This window comes from Chelonoidis abingdonii, chromosome 16, assembly GCF_003597395.2.
Source record: "Chelonoidis abingdonii isolate Lonesome George chromosome 16, CheloAbing_2.0, whole genome shotgun sequence".
Lineage (NCBI taxonomy): Eukaryota > Metazoa > Chordata > Testudines > Testudinidae > Chelonoidis > Chelonoidis abingdonii.
This window is the reverse complement of record NC_133784.1, coordinates 7,419,342-7,436,810: the sequence shown is the minus strand read 5'-3', so window position 1 is coordinate 7,436,810 and position 17,469 is coordinate 7,419,342. Positions and strand designations below refer to the sequence as shown.

The following is a 17,469-nucleotide window of genomic DNA, read 5'->3' as shown; positions in this document are numbered from 1 at the left end:
ACAGAGAAGAGCTGCATCATGTATTCCATTATATGTAATGTTGTATTCAGCAGGACAGCTGACTCACCCTTACTACGAAGTTTTTGCAAATAAATCTCTGACAAACTTCAGGGCATATCAAAAAACCTGTGACTGACATTTTTTATTCCCAAATTTTAGTGCTTTTAATTAGGTACTTTCTTCATGTCCATTCTGCATGAGGGAGAGGGTATGGGAGTCTCTGCGGGGAACTGTGACTCTCCGCCACCATGAGGCAGGCCGGGCATCTCGTTATCCTTTGCTGTCTCGTCCCTCCTCCCCCTCCCCCACCAGGCTGTGAGCTTGGGCTGCCATCCGGCATAGGGGCACCAGTTTAATAATACTGCGTGGGGCCCCATAAATCCTAAGGACGGCCCTGCCTCCACATATGATATTTTTTGAATGATTTTAATTTTTTGTATTTGTCTAGCTCACTCTGCTACTGTACATCCTTTATATGCTGCACTCTGCTTTGCCCTGCAATTGCTGCATTTAGGTTCTGTTCCTTCTACACTGTTCTCGTACGGATGATTTCCTCCACATTTACTGCCCCTAACAAATCGCTGCTGCAGGTCCAAACCTTCGACACATTATAGCACTTCACTGGGAGTGGGCGCAAATATATGGTTTAACCCAGAAAGACTGACACCTCATTTGGACCCTATCCAGAAGTTCAAGTGTTATGAGTACAGCCATAAATGTTTGGTTTACTCTCTCTCCCCTACTAAGCATCCATTTAACAAACCCTCCAGACATAACCCTTCTTGCTCCCATCAGGGATTTAGGCAGTTGACAAGTAACTTTCATTTTCCCTAAGGCTGCAGTGCTAAGAAGTTTTTCAGCTTGCTCCATATGTGTACGTCCTATCCATAGATCTCCGCCCTGGGTTCTTTTAACTCTGTAGGTCACCAGCACTTCGCCTTCTCCATTCTGCCATTTTCAGGGGGGTTAACATCTCCTATTTGAACCTCTTCCCCTTACTGATTTGACAGCTGGGAAATGATTTTGTTTTATCCATTCCTTCTTCAAATCCAGATAGATCAAGTCTCTTTCTTTTCCCTTATCTGAGACCATTCCTCAAGCACTGCTGCTTCTCCTTCATAGTGCAACACAACTTTCTCTCCTCCCCACTCCGCCCTCTCCATTGTCACTCTCAATGTTCAGCTTTATTTCAGGTGGGGGCCAGGGCCTGCCAAAGTCCTCCACCCACCCTGCTGCTATAACTCAGCCTTGCTGCCTTCAGCCAGACACAAGCACTCCGGATGATTCCAGATGAGCCAGCCCCTCTCCAAGCTTAGCCAGGCAGGCAGTCCCACCATGCCTTTCTGCGACTGGTCCTTTAAATTCAGCAGAGAGAGGCAGCTGCAGCTCTTAACTAGCCATTTCGTGCCTGGCTGCCGCTTGCTGCATCTCCTGAGCACCATTATACTTTCCCATTCTCATTCCTGAGTAGATGGCACAGCCTCAGAGAGGAAAAGCAGCAGCACTCTTGAGAGGGTGAGAAAGAAGAGAGCAAAAGTTCAGGGATTATTCAGTAAACTCTCAGTCTTAGACCATCCTGTATGACAGAGATGGATTGGGGCAACAGCACAGAGAAGGAAGGGTTTCTCTTTGGGAGGAAACAGCCTGATTTCCCCACCCCCCCGAAGAGCACACCTTTCAGGAGGTGCTGAGTTGTGTTAGCTGGTCACTAATCTTCAATTCTGTTCTGGTGGGTTCAGAGCGGAGAGGTTTGAATCACTTGTGGGGCTTTGTTTGTTTTTGTTTGTTTGAATAATCTGATTTAAATCAAGTTTAGGCTCTAAAATTAATTTGAAAAATTCTGTCATTGCAACTATGGATTAATATTTATAATGAACTAAGTTATAAATGTTTTAAATGCTACAATGGGTGGGATTTCTTATTTGGAATTTACAAAACTACTACAGGCAAAAAATCAAAATATTCAAAATTAAGGCCCTGGTTCTGCACAGACTAAAGCTCTGGCTGTGCTCCAGATGCAGCCAGCAGGTCTGGCTTCTAGGCAAGGGGGTCAGGAGGCTCTGCGCACTGCCCCCACTCGAGCACCAGCTCCACACTCCTATTGGTCGGGAACTGCAGCCAATGAGAGCTGTGGGTGCACTGCCTGAGAGTGAAAGTAGTATGCAGAGCTGCCTGCAATACCTCTGCCTAGGAGCTGGACCAGCTTAGAAAATTTCATAGAATATCAAGGTTAGAAGGGACCTCAGAAGATCATCTAGTTCAACCCCCTGCTCAAAGCAGGACCAATCCCCAATTAAATCATCCAACAGATTTTTGCCCCATATCCCTAAGTGGCCCCCTCAAGGATTGAGCTCACAACCCTGGGTTTAGCAGGCCAACGCTCAAACCACTGAGCTATCCCTCCTCCTGGCTGGTTCTGGAGCACAATGTGGAGTCAGGACAGCCAAGAACCCTGCCTTAGCCCCCCCCCTCCTACACCCCAAACCCCTCATCCCTAGTTCCACCCCAGAGCCTGCACCCCCCGATGGAGCTCTCACCCCCTCCTGCACCCCAACCCCCTACTCCAGCCCAGAGCCCTCTCCCACACCCGGAACTCCTCTGCCCCACCCCACAGCCTGCAGCCCCCTCCTACACTCCAATCCCCTCATTTCTGGCCCCATGCCAGAGCTCTCCTGTTGGCATAATAAATCCACCTCTGTGAGCAGCGGTAGCTATGTCAGTGGGAGAAGCTCTCCCATCAGCCTAGTGCTGTCCACACTGGGGCTTAGGTCAGTGTAACTTATGTTGCTCGGGGGCTGGCTTATTCATATCCCCGAGCGACATAAGTTATACCGACATAAGTCGTATTGTGTACATGCCCTTTGACTCCTCTGTAAACAGTCCTAATCTTTTCAGTCTCTCCTCACATGGGAGTCTGAGGCAGAAAAATTGTCTAGCTTCCCTGCAATGTCCTTCTCTTCAGCTACTCTTTACTGCCTGAAAGTCCAGCAGACCTACTCATTCTCTGAGGCCTCTTCTTGCTAATATACTTAAAGCAAGTTATTACGTCTCTGGCCAGTGGCTCTTCCAAGCCTTCCCAATTCCTCCATTAATTTTACCTGGTCCATTCTTTCGGCTTCAGTTGGGCTGGATTTCCATTTCCTGAAGGATACCCCTTGCCTTGCCATGTATCCATATTTGCTCCCTCCCCCTCATCTGCCCATTTCCTTCTTTGTTTAGGGACTCCATTCCATTAATTAGCTTTCTTCTCGGTTTCACATTCTTTTAGATTCATAAAGATCTTAATTTCTTCCCTTTTAATCTTCTTGCCAAGCTTTTTTAAAAAACATCCCCTTTGTATAGTCGAATGTCACAGTTCTAGGGTTTTTTATGATTCCCTCCCCCAAGGAGATGCAATCAATGAATTATGGCTCACGCAGCAATAGCTCCTTCATACCTAAGGTTGTATCACAGAGTTCAGTTTTCAATTGAAAATCTTTATTTTGTAAAAATCTCACTGAAATGGCAAAAACAAAAACAGAAAATATAAAATTTGAGGACAATTTAAAATTTTCACAGTGGTTTGATGAAAAATGACTCAATACAGAGACAAAAATAAGAGTTAAAAAATCACCCCTTTGGCAATTTCTTCACTGGATTGTCTCATTTTTCTTTGTACCTCTTTTGCAAGAAACTCTAAAACACTCTGGGTCTTGTTCTTTGTTCACAGGTGTTGATTGCTCAAATATCAGTTACACTGGGGTAGCGTTTGTCTACAGAGATTTATAACTTCTTAGCTAAATGGAAAATGTGTGCCAAGTTGAACACACTAAATTGTAATTTGACATATTTTCAGCGGTGTGAACACAGCCACACACTTCGAGAGAGACTGCCTGCCTTCCCTCTGTCTTACCAATGCTTCTGGCCTAGGAGAAAGCCCCTTCAACTGGACAAGAGAATACCAGGAGTTCAACTCTCCTCTCTTCTAACTGTGCCTCCCTGAGACCCCAACCTAGAGGACAATTAGGGAAGAGCTGCTGAAACCCCCCACCCCACGCCAATTTCTAAAACAGAGAGCTTGGGCAAAGTCAAAGCAGGCTTAGAACTTAGGTCTCCAGCAGGCCAAAGCCCAAACTTATCAACTGCCCCACGCTGTCTTTCACAGTGACTAAGCCACGCTCCATTTCAGTGCGAATGTAATGCTGACGGGAGATGGAACCTGGGACCGCTGGAGCTTAGTACAGGAGCCTCTATCCCATGAGCTAAAAGCCATATGGCTGTTAGCTAAGGCTGCAGAGCAGACTCATTAATCTCTAAGTGGTCTCAGTGCCACTATAGGGGACAGAACACCACACCCAGTAGGTGTGTGGGTCACACAAACCCTGTAGCATGAACACACAATATAAAGATACGTCATAGCAGGATAGCTTCTTTCCTTTCCAGAATAAGCTGTATAGGTACAAGGCACTTTACACTGGTATAACTGCATCCATGCTAGGTAGGGTGACCAGATGTCCCTATTTTGTAGGAACAGTCCTGATATTTGGGGCATTTTCTTCTACAGGTGCCTATTACTTCCCACCTCCTGTCCCAATTTTTAACACTTGCTGTCTGGTCACCTTAATGCTAGGGGAATTGTACTGGTATACTTAAAGTGGTACAGCTTTTCTGTGCGGACAAATCCACATGGATGTGGGGGGGGATGGTCTGACTGCACGTGATTCACACAACGAAGACCTGTTTAAAGAAGATTTTGCACTGAAAAACTGCATGTGTAGATCATGATGTGAATCACTGAAATACGATTCCTATTTCAGTTGCTTACGTCCCCACTGGTCAGTTGTGTCCCATCCCCCCCCCGCCCCCCGTGGCTAATCCACAGGATGTGAGCAGGTGACACTTTTCAGCTTGAGAGTCTGGCTCTTCAGCATGAGCTGTGCAGACTTGTGCCTCTAGCGCTGGAGGGAACGGGTTCAGTGCCTGGTGTGGGCAGGGCCAGGATGCCAGGAGTCCACTTTTGTAGGTGGGGAGATTTGCTTCATACGAGCAGGGAAGGGGAAGTGCAGGAGGCAGACATGCTGGTGTGAAGCAGGCACATGAATGCTGCCTCTGCAGCCCTACAGGCTGTATCCAATTTCCAGAAGTCCATGAGAGGCTTTGGAGCATTTTGGGAAGACAGTAAGGACACAGACTCCTTCACAGGGGTGCACCCCTCCATAGGCACCGACTTCCCCTCTGCCTGGTGGATGCTTGACCCCCATTCCCGTCCCGTCCCACCTCTTCTCACCCCCATTCCACCCCTTCCTTAAGGGTCTGCCCCATATCCACCTCCTCCCCTGAGCGTGCCACATCCCCACTCCTTCCCCTCACTCCAGGAAAGCCCTAAGCTGTTAGGTGGCGAGGGGGGCAGGAAGCACTGGGAGGGAGGGGGAAGACTGGGGATGCGACACGCTTGGGAGGGAGGGAGGGAGGAGGTGAGAGGAGCTTGGCTGCTGGTGAGTGCTGAGCACCCGCTAATTTTTCCCCGTGGGTGCTCCAGCCCCGGAGCACCCATGGAGTTGGTGCCTATGCCTCCAGTTGACAAGTCACTGCTAGTCACAGAGGGTGGATCCTGGTGAACTTATTTTCAGTATTTTTTAAATGGGGATAAAATGTTAGACATTTACGACCCACATTACAGCCTCTTGCAAGCTGCAGAAGGGTTGACGTGGTCAGGAGTGGCTCTAGCAGAGGTGTTTCTCCCTCCTAGTCCCAGGCAAGTGCAGCTCCCCTCATCCCTGATTCATGGGGAGCTACACATTGAGGGACACCAAAGGAAGCAGAGAGGAGGCAATGGGAACTGGACCCAGTATTGAAGGTGTAGGCGTACCACGGATTTGTGTGCTGGTATTGCATTTTCTGTCATTTCCATTTCTTAAGGCTTTGGCTAGATGGAGCGTGTCTTGTTGGAACTTTAACTGCCATTAGATTTTGCTTTTGTTTAATTCTATTGTGGTTACTCTTACTCCTGGGCTATTCCAAGAAGCACCTATTCAAGCTGTCAGCACATTGGTTCTCTAAACCCTCCCTCATTGCGACACTGGACTGGCATATGTGCAGGTAGCTGGAGACCTCCCTTATAGATTTAGTTGCCTCTTCAGTTCCTCTCAACATTTGTTCCCTAAGGAGGCTGCTGCATTACCCTACGAGTACGTGGTTTTTTGCTACTGGTGACATGGCCATGCAGCGTCTACTGCATGGTCCTCTCCAGTCAGAAAGTCTAAGTAGATTCCAGGGATTCCTTTACATATAGTGCTGCACACCCTCCAACCCTCCCCCCTTATGGCCTAATCTGTCCTGCCTGTGGGGTTAAGTCAAATATTCATGTCTCATCAGTTTGTCATACTATGGAAAAGACCATTAAGTCAAGTTCCTCTCCCAGTGCCAGGCATTCTAGTTCATCTGTCTTTGACTTTAACCTTCTCACACTGGTAGAACAGACACTTATTTTTCACTTTTGACCATGTGCCTATTTTGTTTTCACTCCGTTGTCACTTGCCCTGTTTTTCTGGACTGGACACTTGATCCCAACCAGTCCCTCTCCTCCAGTTCACCAGTAATTTCAGTCCTCTCCTTACCACCAGTTACCTTTGTACTACTTGGATCCTTAGCAATTAACTTTGACCTGAGTGGTCCTCAACCCTGTTAGGTTCTCATTTTGTCAGCCAGGAGCTCACATTTGACCTTGTTGGGTTGAGTAACCCATTAGACCACTGACTAATCTTATTGCTACTGAACTTTGTGCTCCTTTTATACAACTTGCACTTTTGGCACCTGATGCTACGATATCCAGAAATGCCCGTTCCCACGGTTCCACAAGAGGATAATTCCATTCACCCCAGTAAACTCCAGACATCTCTACTGTGGCATAAGGAATTCTCAGCGTTTACACACTTATCAGATTTACTATAACATACATGAATGCATCGTAGTGACTTCCAGATGGAACTAAGCCACAACAGGGGAGTTTGAGAGGGGGTTTGAGGGAGGGAGACATGATATAGTCGCTATGGTTAGGAAGGGCCACATCGCCAGTGCCAACGCTGTTCCTGTCTCTTCCGCCTGTGCCTGCATCCAGACAGAGATCCCTACCCTGGATGCCTCTACCCAGATCCCAATGTGGATCTGCAGAGACTGTGGCCTGCATTTCCCACTCACAGGAAGCCAGGCTGGGGAGACCATCCAGTGTGAGAGGTGCCTGCTGGTGGAATCTCTCAGGGAGCAGGTGGCAGAGCTACAGGAGGAGGTGGCTGGACCGAGGAGCAGCTGTGCCTAGGAGGAATTCCTAGAGAGTATTCACATGGAGCATCCAAGGCTGCAGATGCTACCCAGCTCCAGAGGACTTCTGTCATGCGCCTGGGGGAGGGGGATGTGGCTCTGTCACACGGAGGACACTGGCTGCTGGTGACTTCCAGCAGCAGGCAGTGCTACTCCCTACTCCAAACCCACCCACCATGGTGATGGAAAACCAATATGCTGCCCTGGCAACGAGCAATGAGGAATCACCCCCAAAAGATGGAGGAGGAGAAGCCATGTATCCCCAAGGCTGGGAGGATCGCAGCCACCACTCCTCGGAGAAAACATAGGGTAGTGGTGGTTGGAGACTCTCTTCTGAGGGGGACAGAGGCACCCATCTGTCACCTTGACATGGCATCCCGGGAGGTATGCTGCCTGCCAGGGGCCCATATCTGAGACGTTACGGAGCGATTGTCGAGGCTCATCCAGTCCTCTGACTACTACCCCATGCTACTTATCCATGTGGGCAGTAATGCTACTGCGAGGTATGACCCTCAGCAGATCAGAAGTGACTATAGGGCTCTGGGAGTAAGGGTGAAGGAGCACAGGTTGTGTTCTCTTCAGTCCTTCCAGTCAAGGGTAAGGACCCAGGCAGAGACAGATGTATCCTGGAGGTAAATGCCTGGCTGCAAAGATGGCGTCTCTAGGAGGGCTTCGGCTTCCTTGATCACAGGATGATGTTCCAGGAAGAAGGATTGCTAAGCAGAGATAGGTGGACCCAATCAAAGAAGGCGAAGAGCATATTTGGCTACAGACTGGCTAACCTAGTGAGGAGAGCTTTAAACTAGGTTTGACGGGGGCAGGTGACCAAAGCCCACGGGTGAGTAAAAACATGGAGACCTGAGAGAAGGGTCAGAATCTGGGGCGAGCATGGGCTGTTATAGCAGGGATAAAGGAGAAACAAGACAGAACTGGATGTGGGGAAATCAAATCAGTACCTTGGATGTCTGTATACTAATGTGAGAAGTATGGGGAATAAGCAGGAAGAACTTGAAATGCTAGTAAATAAACACAACTATGACATAGTTGGCATCACAGAGATCTAGTGGAATAATACACAAGGCTGGGATATTGGGAAAGAAGGGTGCAGCTTGCTCAGGAAGGAAAGGCAGGGAAAAAAATGGAGAAGGTGTTGCCTTAGGTATTAAAAATGTACACACTTGGATTGAGATGGAAATGGGAGACAGACTTGCTGGAACTCTCTGGGTAAGGATACAAGGGGTAAAAAACACGGGTGATGTCCTGGTAGGGGGTCTACCACAGACCACCTGACCAGGAAGAAGAGGTGGATGAGGCTTTTTTTAAACAACTAACAAAATCATCCAAAGCACAAGACTTGGTGGTGATGGATAAGGACAAATACAAAGTACTCCACTTAGGAAGGAATGATCAGTTGCACACATACAAAGTGGAAAATGACTACCTAGGAAGGAGTCCTGTGGAAAGGGATCTTGGGGTCACAGAGGACCACAAGTTAAATATGAGTCACCTTTGTAAGGCTGTTGCAAAAAAGCAAACATCATTCTGGGCTGTATTAGCAGGAGTGTTGTAAACAAGACACGAGAAGTGATTCTTCTGCTCTACTCCACGCTGATTAGGCCTCAACTGGAGTATTGTGTCCAGTTCTGGGCACCGCATTTCAGGAAGGATGTGGACAAAATGGAGAAAGTCCAGAGAAGAGCAACAAAAATGATTAAAGGTCTAGAAAACCTGAGCTATGAGGGAAGATTGAAAAAAACTGTTTGTTTAGTCTGGAGAAGAGAAGACTGAGGGGGGACGTAACAGTTTTCAAGTACATAAAATGCTGTTACAAGGAGGAGGGAGAAGAATTGTTTTTCTAAATCTCTGAGGATAGGACAAGAAGCAATGGGCTTAAATTGCAGAAAGGGAGGTTTAGGTTGGACATTAGGAAAAACTTCCTACCTGTCAGGGTAGTTAAACACTGGAATAAATTGCCCAGGGAGGTTGTGGAATCTCCATCATTGGAGGTTTTTAAGAGTAGGTTGGACAAACACCTGTCAGGGATGGTCTAGATCAGAAGTGGGGAAACTACGGCCCGCGGGCCACATTCGGCCCATGGAACCCTGCTGCCCAGCCCCGAGCTCCTGGACCAGAAGGCTACCCCTGGCCCCTCCCCTGTGGTTCCCCCACCCGCCCCCGCAGCCTCAGCACACTGCACTGCCGGCACAACGTTCTGGGCGGCGGGGCTGCGAGCTCAGGCTGGGCAGCACAGTTGCAGAGCTGCGGCATGACCTGGTGCTCTGTGCTGCGTGGTGGTGTGGCTGGCTCCGGCCGGATGGCACAGCTGTGTTTCCTGGTGCTCTGGGCGGCATGGCTGTAGCGCTGCCAGCCACCAGTGCTCCAGGCAGTGTAGTAAGGGGGCAGGCAGTGGGCGGGGGGTGGTTGGACAGAGGGCAGGGGAGTTTAGGGTGGTCAGGGGGCGGGGTGTGGATAGGAGTCGGGGCAGTCAGAGGGTGGGGAACAGGGAGGTTGGATGAGGCAGGGGTACCCAGGGGGCAGTCAGGAATGAGAGGAGATGGATGGGGTGACAGGGGGAAGTCAGGGGCGGGAAATCCGGGGGCGGTCAGGGGACAGGGAGGGGTGGATGGGGCAGGAGTCCCCAGGGGGCCATCAGGGGGCATAAAGCAGGGGGGAATGGGCCACGCCTGGCTGTTTGAGGTGCACAGCCTCCCCTAACTGGCCCTCCATACAATTTTGGAAACCCGATGCAGCCCTCAGGCCAAAACGTTTGCCTGCCCTGGTCTAGATAATGCTTAGTCCTGCCATGAGAGCAGGGGACTGGACTAGACGACCTTACAAGGTCCCTTCCAGTTCTGTGATTCTATCAGCACACCTGAAAATGAAAAGTTTGGCTGCTTTAATTAATTTCCACTAAGAGGGTGATAGTTTGGATACTTTGTCAAGCAGAATCCATCCAGCTGCAATTCCAGGAAGTGGGAACAATTATTTGTGCAAGTCTGAGCCCAGTCTGTGGCTACATTACTATTGGGATAAATGCAGCGTGTCCTATTGCTTATCATCTGAGGTGGAGAAGAAACGCTTCCCTCTACAGTCACAGGGCAAGTGGTGTTGGGGAATAGCTTCCTCCTCCACAGCCTTCAGCAAGGACCTTGTGAGCAACTCTCTCCTGACCAGTTTCCTGTGACTGCAAGGAGGCCTCAGGCACTGATGGAGCCTGATCATGCCCAGCTTCCAACTTTACTCATGGACTGCAACATGTCACCACTGTAGACGTTTCCTAAAGAGCAGGATCCACCCTTACAGAATCACAGAAGTGTAGGATTGAAAGGGACCTTGAGAGGTCGTCTAGTCCAGTCCCCTGCACTCATGGCAGGACTCAGTATTATCTAGACCATCCCTGATAGGTGTTAGTCTAACCTGCTCTTAAAAACCTCAAAAGTGATAGAGATTCCACAGCCTCCTTGGGCAATTTATTCCAGTGCTTAACCACCCTGACAGGATGTTTTTCCTAATATCCAAACAATCTCCCTTGCTGTAACGTTATGACTGTAATATAATGTCTCACTGAAAGGTGACACAGGGCCAGAAAGAGTTAATTAACTCACAGACTGACCTGACCCATGGCCGAACTTTAGAGTCTGGTTAGGAAGATCTGTAAATGAACAGAGCTTTGAAATGCAGCCGGCAATGTTAGAGGTAGAAGGGGAGGTGTTTGCTCAGGTCTTGAGATGTCAGCAAACAAGTCTTGTCTATTGCTAGAGCTTTGATTCAAAGATCAAAAAAGGAATATTAACATTTAGGAAGATACTTGAGTGAAATAGTATTGTTGTCTATGTGTCTCTTTGAAGGTTGTGGTAACCTGTATCTGAACTGTTTAATGGATAAATTACCCTGTGCTAACTGCCAGGATGTTTGGGAGACGGAGAGTTAAACCTATTGTTTTCTCAGGCCAGAAGGCTGCTGGAAATATATAAAAGCCTTGGGGCATGATCCTTCTTCTCCGATCTGCTTTGGGTTTCAAGAGAGGGAAACCTTATGCCATAAGGACTGAGATCCCCAGTTACTAACTAGAGTTACCCTGAATATGGACATTGGACCATAACCTATGGACTATTTCTAAAAGGACTTTTGGCAACTACAAACTCATCTCTGTTATGTACCTGAACCTCAAGAATTGAATTCAGGTCTGTCTGTATATTGATTTTGTAACCAACATTCACTCTCTTCTTTTTTAATAAATTTTAGTTTAGTTAACAAGAATTGGCTGAAGTGTGTATTTTGGGTAAGATCTAAGTTATAATTGGGCCTGGGTGTATGGCTGATCATTTGGGATTGGAAGAACCTTCTCTTTTATATGACGAGATAAGATTTTCAGTAACCATCATCATATCTGACAGGTGTGTCTGGATGGAGGCCTGAGGCTGGGCACTTTAAGGGAACTGCGTTGTTTGGATTCTGAGTAACCAGTGAGGTGCTACAGAAGCTGTTCTGTGCTGGTTGGTAAATCTAAGTATTGGAAGATCCACCAGTGTTTGGGGTTTGTCTGCCCTGTTCTGTTTGCAGTTCACCCTGACTGAGTGACCTCAGCTGGCTCCCACGGGCAGCATCTTCACACTGCAATTTAAGCCCATTACTAGTTGTCCTGTTCTCAGTGATTAAAGAGAACAGTTTATCACCCTCCTCTTTATAACAACTGTTTCTGTACTTGAAGCCTGTTATCTTGTCCCCCCTACAGTCCTCTCTTCTCCAGACTAAACATACCCATTTTTTTCAGTCTTCCCTCATAGCTCATGTTCTCGAGACCTTTAAGCATTTTTGTTGCTCTTCTCTAGACTTTCTCCAATTTGGACACCTTTTCCAAACTGTGGCGCCCAGAACTGGACACAATACTCCAACTGAGGCCTCATCAGTGCTGAGCAGAATGAAGAATGACTTCTCATGTCTTTGCTTACAACACTCCTGCTAATACATCCCAGAATGATGGTGGGTTTTTTGGGCACCGTATTACTTTGTTGACTTGTATTTAGTTTGTGATCCACTATAACTCCCAGCTGATAGTCTCACAGTGCTACCAGGAGGCCATGCAACAGCACAGCCAGGGAGCACTGTGGAGGGTAGGGACTGCAGGAAGTACTGCCCAGGAAACCCAGAGTTGCACTCAATATGCCCTTCCAGCTTGATTGTAAACCGTTGATAACTACTCCATGAGTATGGTTTTCCATCCAGTTGTGCACCTTCTTTATAGTAGATTTGTCTAGGCTAAATTTCTCTAGTTTGTTTATAGTTAAAGATTTTCCTGCTACCTAACCTAAATCTCTCTTGCTGCAGATTGAGCCCCTTACATCTTGACCTTCAGTGGACACGGAGGACAGTTGAACAGCTTCTAACAGATTCAAAGACTGTTCTCAGGTCCCCCCTCAGGCTATGGCTACACGACGAGGCTGTGCTGCACACAGTGTAGCTGTTGTTTGTCGGCAGATGAGAGCTCTCCTGCCAACAAAGTCCTGTTCACACCAGCGTTTTTCCACGGTAAAACTTTTGTTGTTCGGGTGGGTGTTTTTTTTAACACCCCTGAACGACAAACGTTTTGCCAACGAAGTGCAAGTCTAGACAAAGCCTCAGTCTTCTTTTCTCAAGACTAAACACGCCCAATTTTTTTAACCTTTCCTCATAGCTCAGGATTTTTAAACCTTTTATCAATTTTATTGCTCTTCTCTGGACTCCCTCCACTTTATCCACATCTTTCCTCAAGTGTGGTACCCAGAATTGGAGATGGTACTCCAGTTGAGGCCTCTCCAGTGCCAACCAGAGTCCAACAATGACCAGTTTCTTACATACAACACTCCTGTAAAGACACCCCTGAATGATGATATGTTGGGTTGGGTTTGGTTTGGTTTTTGCAGTTGCATGACACTGTTGGCTTATATTTAATTTGTGATCCACTATAACTCCTAGATCCTTGTAGTAGTACCATCTAGCCAGTTATTTCCAATTTTGCAGTTGTGCATTTGATTTTTCCTTCCTAAATGAAGTACTCTGTTCTAGTCTTTGTTGAATTTCATCTTACTGATTTCAGATCAATTCTCCTATTTGTCAAGGTAGTTTTGAATTATAAACCTACCCTGCAAAGTGCCTGCGACCACTCCCAGTGTAGTGCTATCCTCAAAATTGTATAAGCAAACTCTCCACTCCCTTGTCAGTCATTAATGAAAATATTGAAGAGTACCAGACCTAAGACTAACCCCTAACATCTGTTACATTTTCATCTAGATCTGGTGCCTAGGAAGGAGGTGATATGGGTTGGGACAGGTGTTATAGGGCAATTTATTTGCTTTGCTGAAACACCTCACTGGAGGGCATTGCAAACATTACTCTATTGGGCGCTTACAAGACAACTTTGACCAAAAAAAAAAATAAAAAAAATCAAAACCCAACAACCAATCCTCAAAGTTATGTGCCTACTTGAAAAAACTGTAAAACTCAAGCTTACTGTAACTGAAAAAGAGCAGACTGATTTTTCTAATGTTTTTGTTTGTTTTAGGGTTGTTGATAAATCATAGTTAACTCATGCAATTAACTCAAAAAAATTAATAGCAATTAATCGCACTGTAAAACAATAGATTTTCAATTGAAATTATTAAATATTTTTGGATGTTTTTCTACATTTTCAAATATATTGATTTCTATTACAACAAAGAATACAAAGTGTACACTGTTAACTTTATTTTATTACAAATACTTGCACTGTAAAAATTATAAAAGAAATAGTATTTTTCAATTTACCTCATACAAGTACTGTAGTGCAATCTCTTTATGGTGAAAGTGCAATTTACAAATGTAGATTTTTTTTTGTTGCATGACTGCACTCAAAACCAAAACAATGTAAAACTTTAGAGTCCACTCAGTCCTACTTTTTGTTAAACCAATCGCTAAGACAACCAAGTTTGTTTACATTTATGGGAGATAATGCTGCCTGCTTCTTATTTATAATTGTCGCCTGAAAATGAGAACAGGTGTTCGCATGGCACTTTTGTAGCTAGCGTTACATGGTATTCAGGTGCCAGATATACTAAACATTCATATGCCCCTTCATGCTTCGGCCACCATTCCAGAGGACACGCTTCCAGCTGATGATGCGCATGAAAAAAATAATGTGTTAATTAAATTTGTGACTGAACTCCTCAGAGGAGAATTGTTTCCCTCCTGATCTATTTCACCCACATTCTGCCATATATTTTCATGTTATAGCAGTCTCGGATGATGACCAGCATATGTTGTTCATTTTAAGAACACTTTCCCTGCAGATTTCACAAAACGCAAAGAAGGTACCAATGTGAGATTTCTAAAAATAGCTACAGCACTGGACCCAAGGTTTAAGAATCTGAAGTGCCGTCCAAAATCTGAGAGGGACGAGGTGTTTTCAGAAGTCTTAAAAGAGCAACACTCAGATGTAGAAACTACAGAACCCAAACCACCAAAAAACAAAATCAACCTTCTCCTGGTGGCATTTGACTCAGATAATGAAAATGAACATGCGTTGGACACACTGCTTTGGATTGTTATCGAGCAGAACCCATCATCAGCATGGACGCATGTCCTCTGGCATGGTGGTTGAAGCATGAAGGGACTTATGAATCTTTAGCCCATCTGGCACATAAATATCTCGCAACACCAGCACCATGCAAATGCCTGTTCTTACTTTCAGGAAATATTGTAAACAAGAAGCAGGTCCCATGCCAGTTGAACCAAACTTGTTTGTCTGAACGACTGGCTGAAGTAGGACTGAGTGGACTTGTTGGCTCTAAAGTTTTACATTGTTTTATTTTTGAATGCAGTTTTTTGTACATAATTCTACATTTGTAAGTTCAACTTTCATACTACAGGGCTTGTATTAGGTGAATTGAAAAATACTATTTATTTTGTTTTTTACAGTGCAAATATTTGTAATCAAAAATAGAAAGTGAGCACTGTATACCTTGTATTCTGTGTTGTAATTGAAATCAATATCTTTCAAAATGTAGAAATCATCCAAAAATATTTAAATAAATGGTATTCTATTACTGTTCAAAAGCACAATTAATCACAATTAATTTTGTAATCACTTGCCAGCCCTAGTCTGGTTACCTTGTTCATTTCATAGCAGTTTTAGTCAGTTTCCACCAGCAAGAAGGGACAAAAGTAACCTTTAAACCTCCAAACAAGCCTGGAGCGGCAGGCCCCTCACCTCCAGCCACTCTGTTAAACTGATTCAAAGCACCAGCCTTTGAACCCCCCAGGGAGTGTTAACTAACCCTCCCGCGGCACCCCGGTAAGGATCCCTCTCCATTCCACGGACCAGCAGCGACCTTCCCAAGGGAGTGGCCCAGCCAGGCCTGGGCTCCAGCCGCTTCTCCCCGCACTCACTACCGCTACCCAGCGCGGGGTAAAGAATCAGATGCCGGTTAGGTGCCAGGGTGGCTGGCAGAGCTCAGCCCAGCTCCACGCCAGCTCGTTCGCCCGCCCGCTGCCGGCCTCACCCCGCCCAGCCTGGGCGCAGAGGGGCCAATGCAGAGCAGCCCTCGGCGGAAAGCACCAGCCGCCCGAGCCCCCCCGCGGTTAATTACGGCGCTGAGCCCCCAGAGGAGGCTCAGCCTGGCCCCGGGCTCGCTCCAATCCCTCAGCGCTTCGCAATCAGGTTCGGAGTCAAAAGCACCGGGCAGCCGGACCCCGCCCCGGGCCCGCGTGGGGCGCACGAGTCCCGCCCCCCCCCTCTCCAAGGAGCTGCTGCGTGACGCCGTGAGCCAGCCCCCCGCCCCGCAACGCACACCCCGAGAGCGGCGCGGAGCCAGCAGGCACACGCCGGGTTCATGCAGGGCGCAAAGAGCCCAGGAGCCCCCTTCCCGCCCAGCTCCAGGGCATCCTATCCGGGCACCCCAGCTCCGACACCAGCGGGGCCCCGGCTCCCTGCCCGGAGAAGCTGGCCCGCACGCAGGGGCCTGGGGGAGCAGGGGGCGGTCGCGGGGTTGGAGCTGGGGCTGGGGGCGCCACGGGCAGCCGGCCAAGGGCCAGAGGCTGCAAAGGGAAGGCGGTGGCTGCCGCGGGCGCACGTCCGGGTGGAGGCAGGGACAGGGGGACACCGCACGGCCCCGGGGCGCACAGCCAGGCGGTGCCGGAGCCCCGGGGAGTCGAGACGGGCGGTGCGGGTACGTGGCCTAAGGACGGAACCGGGGGTCCGGCGCCCTCACCCTTCTTGAACTCCTCCAGCAGCGTGTCCAGGCGGCTGTCGCTGAAGACCCAGTGCAGCGACCGGCGGTAGAAGCGGGTGACGGTCTGCAGCGGGGTGCAGTCGTCCGGGTCCACGAAGGCCAGGTCCTTGACGAAGAGCAGGTCCACGATGTTGTCCCGCCGGTCGCCCTCGTAGACCGGGATGCGGGTGTAGCCGGAGCGCAGGATCTCGGAGACTGTGGCGAAGTCCAGCACGGCGTCGGAGCGCAGCAGGAAGCAGTCGGCCAGCGGGGTGAGCACGTCCTCCACCACCTTGGTGCGCAGCTCCAGCGCGCCCTGCACCATGGCCAGCTCCTCCCGCACCAGGTCGCTGTGCGGGTCGGCGGCGCGCAGCGTCTCCAGCAGGCGCTCGCGGGTGGAGAAGGTGCTGAGCTCCTGGCGCAGCGCCCAGTCCAGCAGGCGGCTCAGCGGGTAACAGAGTGGGAAGGTGGCGGCCATCAGCAGGCGGGTGAGGCCGAGCGTGTGCGAGGCGATGGCCAGCCCGTGGCGGGAGCACACAGAGTAGGGCAGCACCTCGCCGCCCAGGAACACGGCGCCGGTGCAGAGCAGCACTGGCAGCCAGGGGACGCCCTGCACCCAGCCGGCCAGCGCCGGCCCCTGGCCGGGCAGCGATGCGCACAGCCAGCCGAGCCAGCCCCATGCGCTCGCGTTGGCCCCTGGCCTGGCCAGCAGCAGGGTCAGTAGGGAAGGTAGGTGGCCGCCGTGGCCCCTGCAACCTGCTCTGCAGCGTCTGGCGGTGCCTTGCTCCTCTCCGCCAATGAGCCGCTGTTGCGCAGGCTAACGCCGAGCTCCAGCGGGTCCAGCGACAGCAGCGCCAGGCGCAGGCCGCTGAACAGCGCCGACAGCCCGCAGCACGGAGGAGCGCCCCCAGGGCCCGGAAGCAGCCAGTGCAGCGAGGGGAGTCGGGCG

At 48.9% G+C, this 17,469-nt stretch overlaps 1 protein-coding gene across 1 annotated transcript in view; it reads right to left on the bottom strand.

Moving 5' to 3' along the window:
• Positions 1-17,109, bottom strand: part of CNNM1 (cyclin and CBS domain divalent metal cation transport mediator 1) — a 64,252-nt gene extending 47,143 nt beyond the window's left edge. The window contains exon 1 of the mRNA XM_032764126.2: positions 16,521-17,109. Coding sequence (XP_032620017.1) covers positions 16,521-16,998 — 478 coding nt within the window. The 5' untranslated portion in view covers positions 16,999-17,109. The remainder of the gene's footprint in view (positions 1-16,520) is intronic.
• Positions 17,110-17,469: the final 360 nt, after the last annotated feature.